Source organism: Triticum dicoccoides, chromosome 3A (assembly GCF_002162155.2).
Source record: "Triticum dicoccoides isolate Atlit2015 ecotype Zavitan chromosome 3A, WEW_v2.0, whole genome shotgun sequence".
Classification (NCBI taxonomy): Eukaryota; Viridiplantae; Streptophyta; class Magnoliopsida; order Poales; family Poaceae; genus Triticum; species Triticum dicoccoides.
The window spans coordinates 505,624,514-505,639,548 of record NC_041384.1 but is presented as its reverse complement, the minus strand read 5'-3'; the positions used below and the strand labels follow the sequence as shown (position 1 = coordinate 505,639,548).

At 46.0% G+C, this 15,035-nt stretch overlaps 1 protein-coding gene across 1 annotated transcript; it reads left to right on the top strand.

Moving 5' to 3' along the window:
• The first annotated feature begins 9,559 nt into the window (after positions 1-9,559).
• Positions 9,560-14,723, top strand: LOC119268828 (putative ubiquitin-conjugating enzyme E2 38). The gene is made up of 8 exons (XM_037550535.1): positions 9,560-9,707; positions 9,806-9,917; positions 11,422-11,556; positions 11,648-12,172; positions 12,249-12,312; positions 12,569-12,708; positions 12,824-13,135; positions 14,371-14,723. The coding sequence occupies exons 1-8, from the start codon at positions 9,688-9,690 to the stop codon at positions 14,653-14,655; spliced, it is 1,593 nt and encodes a 530-aa protein (XP_037406432.1). The 5' UTR covers positions 9,560-9,687; the 3' UTR covers positions 14,656-14,723.
• Positions 14,724-15,035: the final 312 nt, after the last annotated feature.

The window sequence follows — 15,035 nt, the reverse complement described above, 5'->3', positions numbered from 1 at the left end:
AGAGACCATCTTCATCCTACGCCTCCTACAGATTGATAAACCTTAGGTCATCCACTTGAGGGAAATTTGCTACTGTCCTACAAACCTCTGCACTTGGAGGCCCAACAATGTCTACAAGAAGAAGGTTGTGTAGTAGACGTCAAGTAGATGACTTTGTGGGTCAGAAACTCACTAAGTGGAATGGTGAACGTATTATGCAATTCTACTCCACAACTCATTTCTATCCAGATGGCAGAATTGTTTGGATGTCTGAGGGTACAAGGTACCAATCAACAGTTGCTGAGTGGGCAAAAATGATCAATGCCCTGAAGAGCATGAGGATGACTTGGATGTCTATGCCAAGAAGAAGAAATACCACAACTCAATGGCCAAAATGTACAAGGAGATTCCTGACAAAGCCCTGGAAACTCATAAGCTAGGCTCTGTTCATTATATGTTATCTGGTTTGGCCACAATTAACACCATCTTGAGGCATACCTTGTTGCCTAAATCTGGAGATCACAAGATGATAAGAGGCCATTCCATCAACTTGCTGCAATTGTTTGATGTGCCCCCAAAATTCAAAGTCATGAGCCTGATTGTGGAAACAATCAAGAGGATAACTGTTGATCAGAAGAGATCATGTGGGTATGCTCCACATATTCAAATGCTCATCAACTCCAAGATGGGCACATGCACCTACTTGTTAGGTAAGGAGCATCTACACTTGAGACTAGATTTTGAGGACAACAATGTTGTCATGACTGAAGAGGATCCTACATCTGCATAGGCACAATAGAAAAGAGAGAAAGCTAAGGCTGAGAAAGCTGCAAAGATGCCAACTGCTGAAGAGGCATCTCAAGTGTTTCTCAAGACCAAACAAGATCAACTTGCATATCTGATTCAAGCAACCTTGAGGATTGAGAAAGGATTGGCCACCCTGACTCAGAACCAAGAGAGCCTGGAAAGGATCATTGAGAGTAAGTTCTATGATCTTGATCTAAAAGTGACAGAGATGCAGACAACAGTTGAGCAGCTCCAGGAAGAAGCTGAGGAGAAGAAAGGACAGGCTAGCACAGATGCCTTTCAAAGAGTGCCAAGAGGTCAGAGATCCGCTGCAGTGCCCATGGCTGACACAAGAGCAACTTCATCAGCACCTGTCAGCCACAGCATCAGTACCACCTCCAGTTGCCACTCCACCAGCTCCATCAACTTCCGCAGATGCATTCATCCTTGGAGTCCTCTCAACGCCACCTTCCGAAGATCAACCCTAGAGAGATGCATAACACTATGCATTTTCAAACTTTTTGGTAACTTGTTGCCAAAGGGGGGAAAATGTATAGGTCATAGGCTTTGAGAGAGAGTGTTTTTGCTTCTTTTGTCTCTTTTGCTATTTGGTTGATACTTTTGTGTGCTCGCTTGATACCTTATGTTTATGTGTGTGAGATACTCATTTGATCATGTGGTTGATCATATCATACGTTAATACTTATGCTTGAATGATGTTATCTCTTATCTATTCTATATGATCATTCACTTTGCCTTGGTGATGTGTGCATGTTTTTACTTTCTATCATTTTGAGCACTCCACCAAGATGTATGTGACATGGAAGAGTAACCCATGATCTTAATCGATTGTGCATTTGCAATTCAAAAGCAAATTTTAAATAATGCACAAATTTAGGGGGAGCTCTTACTTATCACATACTTCTCAAAGCGATGATGCATTTCAATCTTATTATCATTTGTCAAAGCTTTGGTCTATATGTTGTCATCAATTACCAAAAAGGGGGAGACTGAAAGTGCAACTATCCCTGTGTGGTTTTGGTAATTCCTAACAACATATAGCTCACTGAACTAAAGCTCTTTCAAGATGATCATTTCAGAAAGTTCAATGATTGGCATGGCATGGACTAGGAATGTGGACCCCTCAAAATGCTAAGGACACATATTAGCTCAAGCTCAAGCCTCTACATTTTTATGTTTAGTGATCCAAGATCACATTTAGTCCATAGGAAAAGCCAAAACTATTAAAAGGGGATGAGGTGTTGCTTAATGGCTTGCTTGCTCAAAATTCTTAGTGATATGCTCCAAAAGCCCTCAACCACTTTCTCATATCCACATATGTCCCAAACCAAAAGTCAAACTCGGCCCCACCAATTTGATTTATCCGGCGGCACCGAGTTCATTTGACATAGTCACTGCCAGAAACCCTAGTCAGTTCGGTCTCACCGACAGGGATCTTGGTCTCACCGAGATGGGATTGCAAACTCCGTGTTTTCCTTCGTAACGTTTTGGTTTAACCGAGATGAGCGATCAGTCCCACCGAATTCGCAATGCAAACTCTCTGTTTCCCTTACGTAACGTTTCAGTCTCACTGAAATGAGTGATTCGGTCCCACCAAGTTTGCCTGACCAACTCTTTGTTTGCCTATTATAGAAATCGGTCTCACCGAGTTTATGTGATCGGTCTCACCGAGATTACGTTATGCCCTAACCATAATGAAATCGGTCCCATCGAGTTGACATGTTAGTCCCACCGAAAAGGCTAACGTTCACATTTTGAACTAAATTGGTCTGACTGAGTTTCATGATTCGGTCCCACCAAGTTTGGTAAATTGTGTGTAACAGATAGATTTTGTGTGGAGGCTATATATACCCCTCCACCCACTCTTCATTCATGGAGAGAGCCATCAAAACGTGCCTACACTTCCAGCATTCATTTTCTGAGAGAGAACCACCTACTCATGTGTTGAGACCAAGATATTCCATTCCAACCACAAGAATCTTGATCTCTAGCCTTCCCCAAGTTGCTTTCCACTCAAATCATTTTTCCACCAAATCCAAATCTGTGTGAGAGAGAGTTGAGTGTTGGGGAGACTATCATTTGAAGCACAAGAGCAAGGAGTTTATCATCAACACACCATATATTACCTTTTGGAGAGTGGTGTCTCCTAAATTGGTTAGGTGTCACTTGGGAGCTTCCGTCAATATTGTGGAGTTGAACCAAGGAGTTTGTACAGGCAAGGAGATCGCCTACTTCGTGAAGATCTACCCTAGTGAGGCAAGTCCTTCGTGGGCGATGGCCATGGTGGGATAGACAAGGTTGCTTCTTCGTGGACCCTTCATGGGTGGAGCCCTCCGTGGACTCGCGCAGCCGTTACCCTTCGCGGGTTGAAGTCTCCATCTACGTGGATGTACGATAGCACCACCTATCGGAAACGCCAAAAATCTCCGTGTCTACATTGCGTTTTCTCCCTCCAAACTCCTCCCTTTATCTTCATATGCAATGTTTTACATTCTGCTGCTATACTCTTAGATTTGCATGTGTAGGTTGATTGCTTGACTTGTGATAAGTTGCTAAAATCTGCCAAGACTTAAAATTGGGAAAGGCTAGATTTTTATTTGGTCAAGTAGTCTAATCACCCCCCTCTAGACATACTTTTGATCCTAGACGGGCTCGTGGAGGCTGAGCACCGGCGGAGTCCTAGTGCCACCGCCGCCCACCGGTGCTGATCGGCGCGCATCCGATCGTCGTTGCCGGAGCAAGCGCGACAGCAGCCGAGGTATGCCCCCGACAGCCACACATTCTGGACGTCGTACTTTCACCGCCGCCATGAAGACCAGCTCGCCTCCACGAATGGTGTCGAGCCTCGCGGCCACCTCAACTCCGAAGGGCGGCGCCAATGGTGGGGCGTCCCCGGGCGCACGCTCGAAGCCGTCCTTGAGTACATCAAGGGCGGCAACTCGCCGCGGTTGGAGTACCTGGCGCCCCCTTCTTTTCTCGCCGCCGCGGCAGTTCCTGGACGCCGAGGCGAATGGAGAAGGCGTCCTCGTCGTCGTCGGGCTCTCTTTCCTTTGGGTCGCCGGCACTCATCCCCATCAAGTCAGAGCCACGGGAGACGCTGCTCGGGAGGCGCACCCGCGACGGCGCCCTTGTCATCAACGAGGGCGACGTCCCTTCTCCTCCCTCCTCTTCCCGCCTCGTCAAGCCAAAGACCGAGCCGACGCTCCTTCCCGTGAAGACGGAGCACGAGGCCATGGTCGTCGATGAGGATACCTGCCTCAAATGGGCGCGGGACGACTACGTCTGACAAGATGGAGCGCCAGTGCCGTGCCCTCGAGGAGATTTCCGCCCGGCGCCACGGCCGTGAGGAGGGAGCGTCATCATCCTCAACGACAGTGACGAGGAGGCGGCACCCGGGCCGTCCAACCCTGTCCACCATGGCGACCCAGGGCAGGGCTGCAGCAAGGACGGCGGCGGCGACGACGGCGGCGACGGCGACTATACCAACTTCTATAGGCTCCTCGACATGTAGAAGGCAGCATGGCGGCGGTATAGGAGTAGTAGTACTTTTTTAGTTTGTTTTAAAATTATGTTTTCAATTTGCACAAATATCAATGAAACCGTGTGAATTTCCTCTAAATTTGTCTCGTCCTGCACGAAGTTTTGCCAAATTTTGGCCGAGTTTAGTTTTCGAAAAACGGCGACTGGGCGACCTTGGGGCAGCGGTTGAAAAACCGACCGCCCCCATGCCGATTTATTTGTCAGCGCGCCCCCAGGTGGCGCTATTTCAAGCCCCTGGGGGGGGGGAGGGGGGGCGAACGATCGGAGATGCTCTTACACATCATATCCCATCTTCCAGCGAGCACGCCAGCGTGGAGCACCCTCCTTATGGGTCGCTTGCGTCATGGGGTGGGCTGTGGCATTTTAGCAGCGTTGCATTGACAGTGATGTGAAGGTGTGGCGGCAACTGGGGAGTCTCAAAGAAAGATAGGAGGGAAGGCAGTCGTCGTGAAGACGAGAGGGGAAAGGATTTGAACGAGAGAACGAGGTTGTGCGGTGGCCCATTGCGACGTGGCACGTATGTGTCGGTTGATGGAGCAACCTGGTCGGTCGTCTGATTGCAATCTTTTTCCAAAGAAGAAACCGATGGATCTAGAACTTGATTGCATTTTTGAAAAAGGAATATTTTTTATTGCAATAGTTGTTAGGGAAAGTCCAACGGGCTGACCAAAATGAACACAAAATGTGTCTGTCTTTTATCTATTTGGGTAGCCAGGAGGACAACAAAAGTACGTCTTTGGTTGCCTTCCTTCACTGGACTCAATGCACAAGGCACATTTTATCCCCCTTTTTTGATTTAAAATGTATTCCCTCCATCCCAAAATGGGGCGGAGAGTGTATATATTTGGCTGCCAAAAGTCCATTCATTACATTAATAAAACTAAGATAATAAATAAATCCTAGATCTATTGTTCTTCGTCCTCGTCCTTGTTGCCGACGAGATCGATGTAGACTGGAGGCGGCCATGGGCATGGTCAGGTTGGTGCCAATTGTCCTACCGCCGACATGGGCGGTTGTGTAGCTGGCTCCTCCCACTACCCCTCCCGGTGCTCCTCATGTGGCTTGGGCGTGTAAGGAAACATGGAAGTCTACGTCCATATCTGCCCCACTTAGCCCTTGCAGTTGCCATGGCTCTGGCGATATCGTGAGGTCGGTGCGGTGGCCGCCATCATCGATGCGTGGAGCGCCAGTGGTAGCTCTGGCCACAATGCAAGCTCGACCAGCTCAGAGGTCATGAGGGTCTCGTCGTCCTCGGGCTCCTCATCCTTAATAATGAGCCCCCCATGACGGCTCGAACGTTGGAGCACGCGGCGATGCTACAACACGTACCTGTGCAAAACACGAGCGACTGCTTGGTCGATCGTGCTCGTTGTCGAACCATGTGTTCTAGTAGGAGGAGTCATCGGGGAAAGTCGGGTCGTCTGGAAGTAGGTCTCGACGCCGGTGGATCTCCGCCACTCGTGTGTGACCGAAGGCCGGAACGGGCGGCATTGGAACCCCTTTTGGGGTCAAGTGTCAGTCATTTGGTAGGGGCACGTCAGGCGAGGGTACTAGGATGGCTGCCTCCCAGTACCTCTGGCACATCGCGAAAGGGACGTACCTACGGTCACGCACGAGCGACGCAGCCCCCAGCGGCATCATGGTGAATGAGGTCGCGCGGCGACACTCTGAGAAGGATCCGGCCTCGTGGTCATGCTTCCGAGGGTCCACTTCCATGACATTTGCGCCAGTGGTGGGCAGTGACGACGGACTTGGGTTTTGATTGTTGGCAGTGTGGGAGAGGAGTGGTGTAACGCCCCGGACACACCCGCCGGTGGTCGTTACTCCTGGCGGGATCTAGACTGGCCCCACAGATCAATACTAGTCTTTTCTGCGTACTTTGTCCTCACTCGTGCGCACCCAGGAGCAACTTCCCGGTCAGTCATCCATCCTAAAACTACTCCAAGCTGAGCATGCTTAACTTTGGAGTTCTGTCCGAATGGGCTTCCGGAAAAGAAGGAATTCCTTATTGATATGAGTAGTCTATCATCCCTAATAAGCCAGGCTATCACATACACCCCCACTCAGAGGAACCGACGTCCTCGTCGGGCCACAGGAACATTCCCTCTTGGCACATACGTCTGTGCATCCAGTCCAGTACATGTGCCATGCCGTGTGCCACGACGGGTCACAAACGTCATGAACAACATGACCGCACACATGTCCGCAAATATCCGTGTAACCGCGAGGGTCGGCTCTGATACCAACTTGTAACGCCCCGGACACACCCGCCGGTGGTCGTTACTCCTGGCGGGATCTATACTGGCCCCATAGATCAATACTAGTCTTTTCTGCGCACTTTGTCCTCACTCGTGCGCACCCGGGAGCAACTTTCCGGTCGGTCACCCACCTATCCTGAAACTACTCCAAGCTGAGCACGCTTAACTTTGAAGTTCTGTCCGAATGGGCTTCCGGAAAAGAAGGAATTCCTTATTGATATGAGTAGTCTATCATCCCTAATAAGCCAGGCTATCACAAGTGGGTGAGAGGAGTGAGCACAGATTGGCGGGCCCCCAACACACGTGACATTTAAAAGGACTAGCTTCTGGTCGTTGGATGGCTGCTGCGTGGGCCCGAGCGGGCATGCAGCGTGTCCGTCTCCTATTCCCGTGGACGCAAACCCGATCCAAATTTAAGGTGTATATGCATCCTCACGGACACGAAAACATAGAATAGCCAATGAGGCATTTGGTCACATGCATCGTTTTTAGCACTTTGCATATTTGCCCCACTTGAGCATGGTTGTGCTGATGTAGGCAAAAAACCCACCACCTGCAGTTAGTTTGGTTGCCTGCATTAGGGGAGCATTTTTTGCGTGCCGTTTGGTTGCGTGCATTGTCTAGGGAGATGCAAGTGCCCGGTGTTTGGTTGCATACATGCAACGTGATTAAGAGTTAACACCCTCATATGGCATGCTAAGTTATAGTAGAGTTCTTGGCAGTGTGCTTGCGATGGCGATGTCAGTGTAGACCGAGGACGAGATGACCGTGAGGAACGACGCAGGCAGGGAAGCCAGGCACAACATGGCGTCCATTCTACAAGGTTGACAACTGCACATAACACTAGCGACGCAAATGGAACTGAGGCAGAAAAAGATGAAGGAGAAATGCAGTTTGCGCGCCATGGCCGCGTCGGTGTAGGAGGACGCGGAGGAGGAGCCCAAAACGAACAACGCTGGCGACGATGCCATTGTAGTAGGACACGAGTGAGGAGATCGAGAGGAATGACGCCGGCGATGGTTCAGTGTAGCAGGACGTGGGAGGGAGGACAGAGAAGAACGACGACCGCCCGAGTGTAGTAGGACGCGAGAGAGGAGGTTGAGAGGAACGACACCGGCGGTGGTACTAGTGAAACAGCATGCGGGACAGGATACCAAGAGAAACAACGCCGGTGGTGACGCCAATGTAGCAGGACACGTGAGAGGAGCATGAGATTAAGGAGTGTCATTTACATAGATCACATACATGCGTATTTATGTTCTACGAGAAAGAGGTTAGATCTATTCGTCTACGATCGTCGAAACAGAAAACGTGCAACATGAAAGTCATGTGAAGATGAAGCTATTGGTCAAAGAAAATTTCAAACGGTCGACCATGTGCGATGAATTTGACAAAATTCGTTCAAAATAGCTCCAAACTTGAACATTTACGGTCGACGAAACTATGAACTAATCGCAAAAATGGAACAATAACATCGATCTATGTGCATCTTTTTCATGTAAAGCTCACCTCGAATCGAAGTACCATTGTGTAGATTAAAAGGGACAGATGAAAGGAGATTAGAGAAGGAGTAATGAAAGTAGAAGAAGAAACAACCTTTAGCGGCATTGGGAGAAGCAGGGATCAATCTTTGGTCTCCTCGGACAGAGGTCACTACGCTAGCCACTACGCTCGTGTCTTGCACGTGATAAGTTTCTCGCGCTATGTGTAGTTGAGGCGAACACAACCTGTTTTTCCATTGTTTTTTCAAGGGTTTTTTTCTTCTGTTTTTATAGGCTTTTTCTTTGTTTTTTATTTGGTTTTCTTTTTTCTTCTTCATTTTTGTTTGGTTTTCTTTTTTCTTCTCCATTTTTTGTTTTCCTTTGTTTTTTATTATGTTTGTTTTTTTGCTTTCATTCTGCATTTTCGTGTATGTCAAAAATATTTTTTATACACGTTGAACATTGTCTGAACGCTCGTTCAACATTTTTCAAATACTTGTTCAATCTTTAGATATTTATTCGATATTTTTTAAGTACTTGTTCAATATTTTTTAATAGTTATTCAATATTTTTTCACATGCTTGTTCAACATTTTTAATACCTATTCAACATTTTCAAATATTTTGTTCAATATTTTTCATATACTCGTTCAACAGTTTTAATACTTAATCAACATTTTTCAAATACTTTTAAAATACTTTTTAATATTTATTCAACATTTTTCAAATACTTGCTCAACATTTTTGAAATGTGTTTTTGAAGAGTGTTTTTTGTAATATATAAAGTATAAAAAGTACAAAAATAAAGCCAAAATGAGAACATAAAACAAATAAAAAACAAGCAAGCAGTGGCCTCCCACTCGGCTGGGCTGGCCCATCTAGAGCTCCCCCGACGCGGGAGCTCCCCCTCGTCTCTCTTAAGGTGAGAAATAAGGGTGCCCGCTCGATCCAGACTGACACGCTGGAAACTGCCGATTCGACCGTTTCTAACGGGTCTGGCCGAGGAGTGCTTTAAGTTACATGCGAGCCAACATATATATGCGGAAATGAGTCCTCGTGTTAGAGTTGCCCTTGGATCTCTCCATTTGGATCGGAAAAGTCAGAGCAAGACAACTACTCCCTCCGTTTCAAAATAGATGCCTTAATTTTGTACTAACTTTAGTACAAAGTTGAGTCATCTATTTTGAACGGAAGGAGTACTATATCACCAAATCATCCAACCTACCCCTAAAAAAAAGCCAAATCATCCAACCTTGGAAAGATCCGCAGGTTATCCAGAAGGACGAATCACCAAACAAACCAAAGGGACCAGCCCGGGCCCCCCACCCATGCACACCTCCAGTTGACCGGTGTGCCCCCACACGCCAGATTCGCGTCAGGCCAGGCCCACTTCCCTGGCCCGAAAGAGGGAGCCCCACTCTTTCCGAATCCCACGAACCAAAGCCGAAAGGAAAGGCCAAAATATTTGGACCCTTTCTTTCCCCTTCCCTTCTATTCCTCACGCTTTTTATCGCAAAAATCTCTCTCGCCCCGCACGCGCCGGCGCACCCAAAACAGAACCCCCCATCACGCGCGCAGCCCGCCGCCGTCGCCGACGAGCGCATTTGCCGCCTCCCCCCTCCCATGGCGGAGGGATCTTCCAGGCGAGTGCGCCGCCCTTCTCCGCTCCACCCGCCGCGCTCCCCTGGTACGGTTCGGTTTCTGATGGGTCTTTTGTTTCGGATGTTGGTTTTGGTCGCAGGAGTTATCCCTTCGGGGGAAGCTTGGTGTTGGACGACCCGGACGTCGTCGAGGTGCCGCCGGAGGTCGCCGCTGGATGGAACTCCGTCAGCCAGAAGCGGAAGCGGGCCCAGGTGATGTGGAGCCTGGAAAGGCGGCTGCCTTTTTAAGTACTTTTTTTTTCTCTGTCGAGCTGTCGTGGACTGTTCGATGCTCGATGGTGAAATCCCAACCCGCACGCATGGTGTGGTGAGGATTAGGGTTGCGATGCATTTTTGGTGCCGTAAGTTTAAACGTATTATCTAGGTTATGTTCGAATTGTTTGTATGATGTTTGCATGATCTGTACAAGTTCAGTTATAGTTTCAGGTGGCTGGTCCCAGTCCCACGTTTCTGACTGTCCGATTGAGTATTGTACTGGTTCGAATGAATTTTGTATGATTGTTCCTTCGATTAGTAGGATTTTTGCCTCAATATTAACGGTTGGCATAAGCTGTGATTTCTGTCCAAGGTAGTAGGATACTGAGGCATATCATCAGAAATACTACTTCATGGAAGGTAGTAATATGCCCCAGCATCCTCAGTAGTCAGATGAATGTGAAGCGATAGGGTGTCATCTGACTTTTCTTTTGACAAACAGTGATTTGACCGTTTTTATGTTTCATGGATTTACCTCTTGCAAAACATTTGCAATTTCTGCAGCTGAGTATAGCCAACTCTCTTTCTAATACTCCATCCGTTTGTAAATACTCCTAGATGACATTTAGACATCTCACGATTTCCAACATTCATCTTTGCATTAATTTTTGTAGGCACATGTTAGTAGAGAATTATGAACTTTTATAGCATGCACATATTTCTCATGAAAAATCTAACGGTATTAGTTTCAACTTAGCAATCTAAATATTCTAGTAATAGCAATCTAAATATTCTAGTAAATGTGCATGTGCAATGCACGTTGATATCATGTAGGGTATTAATTGAGAGTTAAAAAAGGTGACATTAATTGCATGCTGATGTATTAGGTAGGATATGTTTTTAGGGAAGGTAGTATTAATTGCACGGTTTGTGCTAATGTTAATATTTGGTATGATAATGATTGCACGCTAAACATGTTGAGTACTCACCATTGGAGCAATGTAGGTCATTAGATGCACATGGTTTGATGGCCGAGATTAGTTGGATCTGCCCCTTTGGGTCTTCTTATATTGGTATATAACTATATATAGTAGATGATACATTATCCCTGTACGAACGAACTAGAGTCTTGTTATGTGGCTTCTTTTTGTAAAGAGCGCCACAGTGCCTAACAGTTATGCTGTTAGTTTTATGTGGGAAAGTTAGTCTCTATCAATAAAAGAAGAATCAACAATACATACACAAATGTAAACAAAACTACAAGAACATCAACTGGAAACCAAATGAGGCTGTCATGTTTCTCTCGCTTTGCCTTTTGCAAAATGCATGGCAATCTCTCTTTCTTTCTCTCTCCTGCCCCCACAAAATCAACATAAGGGCGTGATCGCATTGTATAATGTGGGAGTGCAATGGTTGGCATTTCTTTTAGTCTTCAAAGAAGTTCATGCTGTGAATGTACCACACAGCCTCTTTTTTTAACCGTCACATGTTTAATAAACAGGTTGCTCCTCATGAAATAATCGAACTTGATGCTGATGATGATCATGACGGAGTTACAATCATTGATGCAAAGACATCAGATTACAAGAATAAACAAGCTGTTGGTCATCCTGTAAATTGCTGGAAGAATGCAAAGGTGGGTCCTTTGCGTACTTGCTTACTTTTGGTGCCATTGGTTTGTGCAATCTACCATTGATTGATACATGCTTCTCTGTTGGAACACTCAGATTGGCTTGGCGGCCGAGGACATTGCTTGCCCAAGTGCTATTTCTTCCAAAGTTGTTTATCCGTGGGATGCCCTGGGAACTTACCATGGAGGTCCCAAACTTCCAATTTATGGCTTGCCTATGGATTTTGCTGGCCCAAGTTCTTTTGCTTCTTATCCATGGCAAAGCGTAGGAACTTACCATACAGGTACATTGCCTCCGGCTTATTTTGATGATGTTTTGGGGGCAGTTGGAGAGGAACACTACGCTTATGATGAAGATGATTTCAGTAACTATAGTTACAACACTCCTCTGATGGAAAACGATAGCAGCTTTAACTTGAATGTGGATCATTACGGCTTTCCACCTAGTGTGGGGTTGTATTTACCAAGGGGACATGTGGCCCCTGCTGATTCAACGCAGCAGCGGCAGCAAGTTAAGATTGTGGAAAGTGGAATTGAGGAAAAGTATAAGGCATTTAAGCAGTTTGATACTGTTGGTGACCACAGTGATCACTTTTATTTGAAGTTTCGGACCGTGAAGAAGGTAGTGCTTTGTATTCTGTTGATGCTCTGTCCGCATTCCATCTTCTTACTTCAGTACTAAGTTGTCACTTTAACAGCCATCAAAGGACTGGGTGAAGAGAATTCAGCATGAATGGAAAGTTCTAGGGAAAGATTTACCAGGTAAGGGACAAAATATTTATGGTCTATTTGCCAAAGACGTTGCACATTTCTTCTATTGCCTTTCCTTTCCTCCCTTTGTGCGTCCACAGCGAGTGTACTGGCGATTGATGTTTACAACTACATTTGCATGTTTGAAATGACATCGAGTTCAGGCTAGCCAAATGTAACCTTTTTGGATATAATTTGGCAACTAACATGGACTCATGGAGTATAGTGGTTTCATGTACTGACTGCTAGTTTTCTCCAAATTGAACAGATACAATATTTGTAAGAGCTTATGAGGATAGAATGGACCTGCTTAGAGCTGTCATAGTTGGGCCTGCAGGCACTCCTTACCATGACGGGTTGTTCTTTTTTGATGTCTATTTCCCTTCCCAGTATCCATGTAAACCTCCTGTAAGTATTCTTTGATGTCATCTACACACATAGTATAGCTCATTCTTCATTTCTCTCTCTATTCGAAGCATGGATGTGAGAATTTGAGATGTATATATATGACTATTATTTTCAGCAAGTGAATTACCGCTCTGGAGGTCTGCGGCTTAATCCAAATCTTTATGCCTGTGGGAAAGTCTGCCTTAGCCTCTTAAACACATGGACTGGTAGTGGGTGTGAGATGTGGAACCCATCCACTTCAACTATGTTGCAGGTCCTGGTCTCCATTCAAGCCTTGGTGCTGAATGCTAAACCTTATTTCAATGAACCTGGTCATTCGATGTATGCTAACACACCCCTTGGGGAGAAGCAGTCCCTGGCTTATAATGAAGAGACTTTTCTGCTATCCTGTAGAACCATGCTGTATTCTCTTCGCAATCCACCAAAGGTATGAATATCTATACACTGGTGCTATGTTTTCCTTTTCTAGTTTTCTGGATGTCAGAAATGTCTCACTATCCCTGGTGTTGGATACACACTTCATTTGGCTGACATATGATGTCACACGGTCAGCACACGCTGAATGTTTTGTACCAGCCCAGCAGTTAAATGGTTTGCCCGCAATGTTTTGTACCAGCGCACGCTGTTCACACAAGGATGGCTTGAACTGTGGGCCTCATCATTTTTTTTTGCATTGGGTACCAACTTTTCAATTCTGTTCAAATGATTTAGTGCCCCGGTGCTCCGTATGCCATGACGCGCTACAAGAAGTTCTAAACATAGACGCCCCCGCCCCCGCCCCCCAACACACACACTTTCGCACCCCTTTCCTCTGTTACAAACCAGTACCGATCTCTTGGAGGTTTATCTGTAGCCTGAGGACAGGTTCTTAGCTGCTTGCTTGATTGGCACAATCTGTGCAATTTTATATGTTACGTTTGTTCATCTCCTGAGAGCAGGTTGTTAATTTTTTATGGTAGAATCCATGCATTTTTTAGTTTGAATCTCATTGCTTAAGGCCAGGGTTTTTTAGTTTTTTTAACCATCTTTGAGGACCAGCTTAATTGATACTCCCTCTGTAAACTAATATAAGAGTGTTTAGAACACTAAAATAGTGATCTAAACGCTCTTATATTAGTTTACGGAGGGAGTACCTTACGTATTAGCGTGTTTTTTCACATTTCCTCTGTACTTTGACAAGGCTTGGTGCCTTTCTGAACAAAATAGCAATAGGGGTAAAATCCAACCACGTACGGCTGTAGGATGCAGCACAGATTACCTTATTTTTTTGAGGAACAATAATTTTTTTTACCTTCTGAAGCAAAATAGCGCTGACAACCATCCCCAGGTCTCACCTGGTCAGATTTTTTTTAGGGAAACCTGGTTAGAAATATTTAATCGTGCAAACAAACAGATGTAATGTCTGAAATGGTAACTCAATAGGAGGTCAAAGAAAAATGTGTCACGGACAAAAAGTAGCCAGGATCCAATGGTTACCATAACATGCACAGGCATAGCTAACACCATGGCAGGAAATCTGCACATGATGTCATACAATTTCGTTTGTGAAGAATGTGTTTGGTGAACCAGTTGTGCTGTGTATGATCTACTCCCTCTGTGCCAAAATGTAAGAGGTATTACGAAGACTATTCATGCATTTGACCTGGCTACAACATTTTGCAGCATTTTGAGCACTTCATTGGTGGACATTTCCGGAAGTATGGGCGTGACATCCTCGTAGGATGCAAAGCTTACATGGGCGGTGCCCAAGTTGGATGCCTTGCTGGAGACGGAGTGCAAGATGTCGACGAGGGTGACAAAAGCTGCTCACAAAATTTCAAGTGCTCGCTAGAGATATTATTTAAGGGTCTCATTAACGAATTCACTGATTTAGGAGTAGCTTGTCATGAATTCCAGGCCCAGATTGTGAACTCTGGAGCTGCAGCAGACACCACATTAAGGCTATAAGTTATAGGTGATCCCAAGGATCATGTTGACCAAATTTTGTTTTGAAATAAACATATAGTCATTGGTTCTATCGTCGGAAATATGACAGGCGTAGTCCGTGTGAATACCTCCCTTTTCCCACCGTTGAGCTAGTGCCAACTCCAACCGGCCTAGGCAAACAGACGTAATTTTAGGGACCTCCTTTTCAGCGCCTTAAGCGCCTTTTTTTTGAGGTGTCTTAAGCGGAAAATCCTATTTGCCGCTCGCTTTGGCGAACTGTCGAGCGATGGCACAGAGCAGCGCAGCTAGCGACAGACATTGGCCGGCCCACTTACACGTAATGTGTCCAACCGGTTTTGGGAACCTTCTAAAAAGTTCCCTGAACCGGGTTTTTTCCTGTA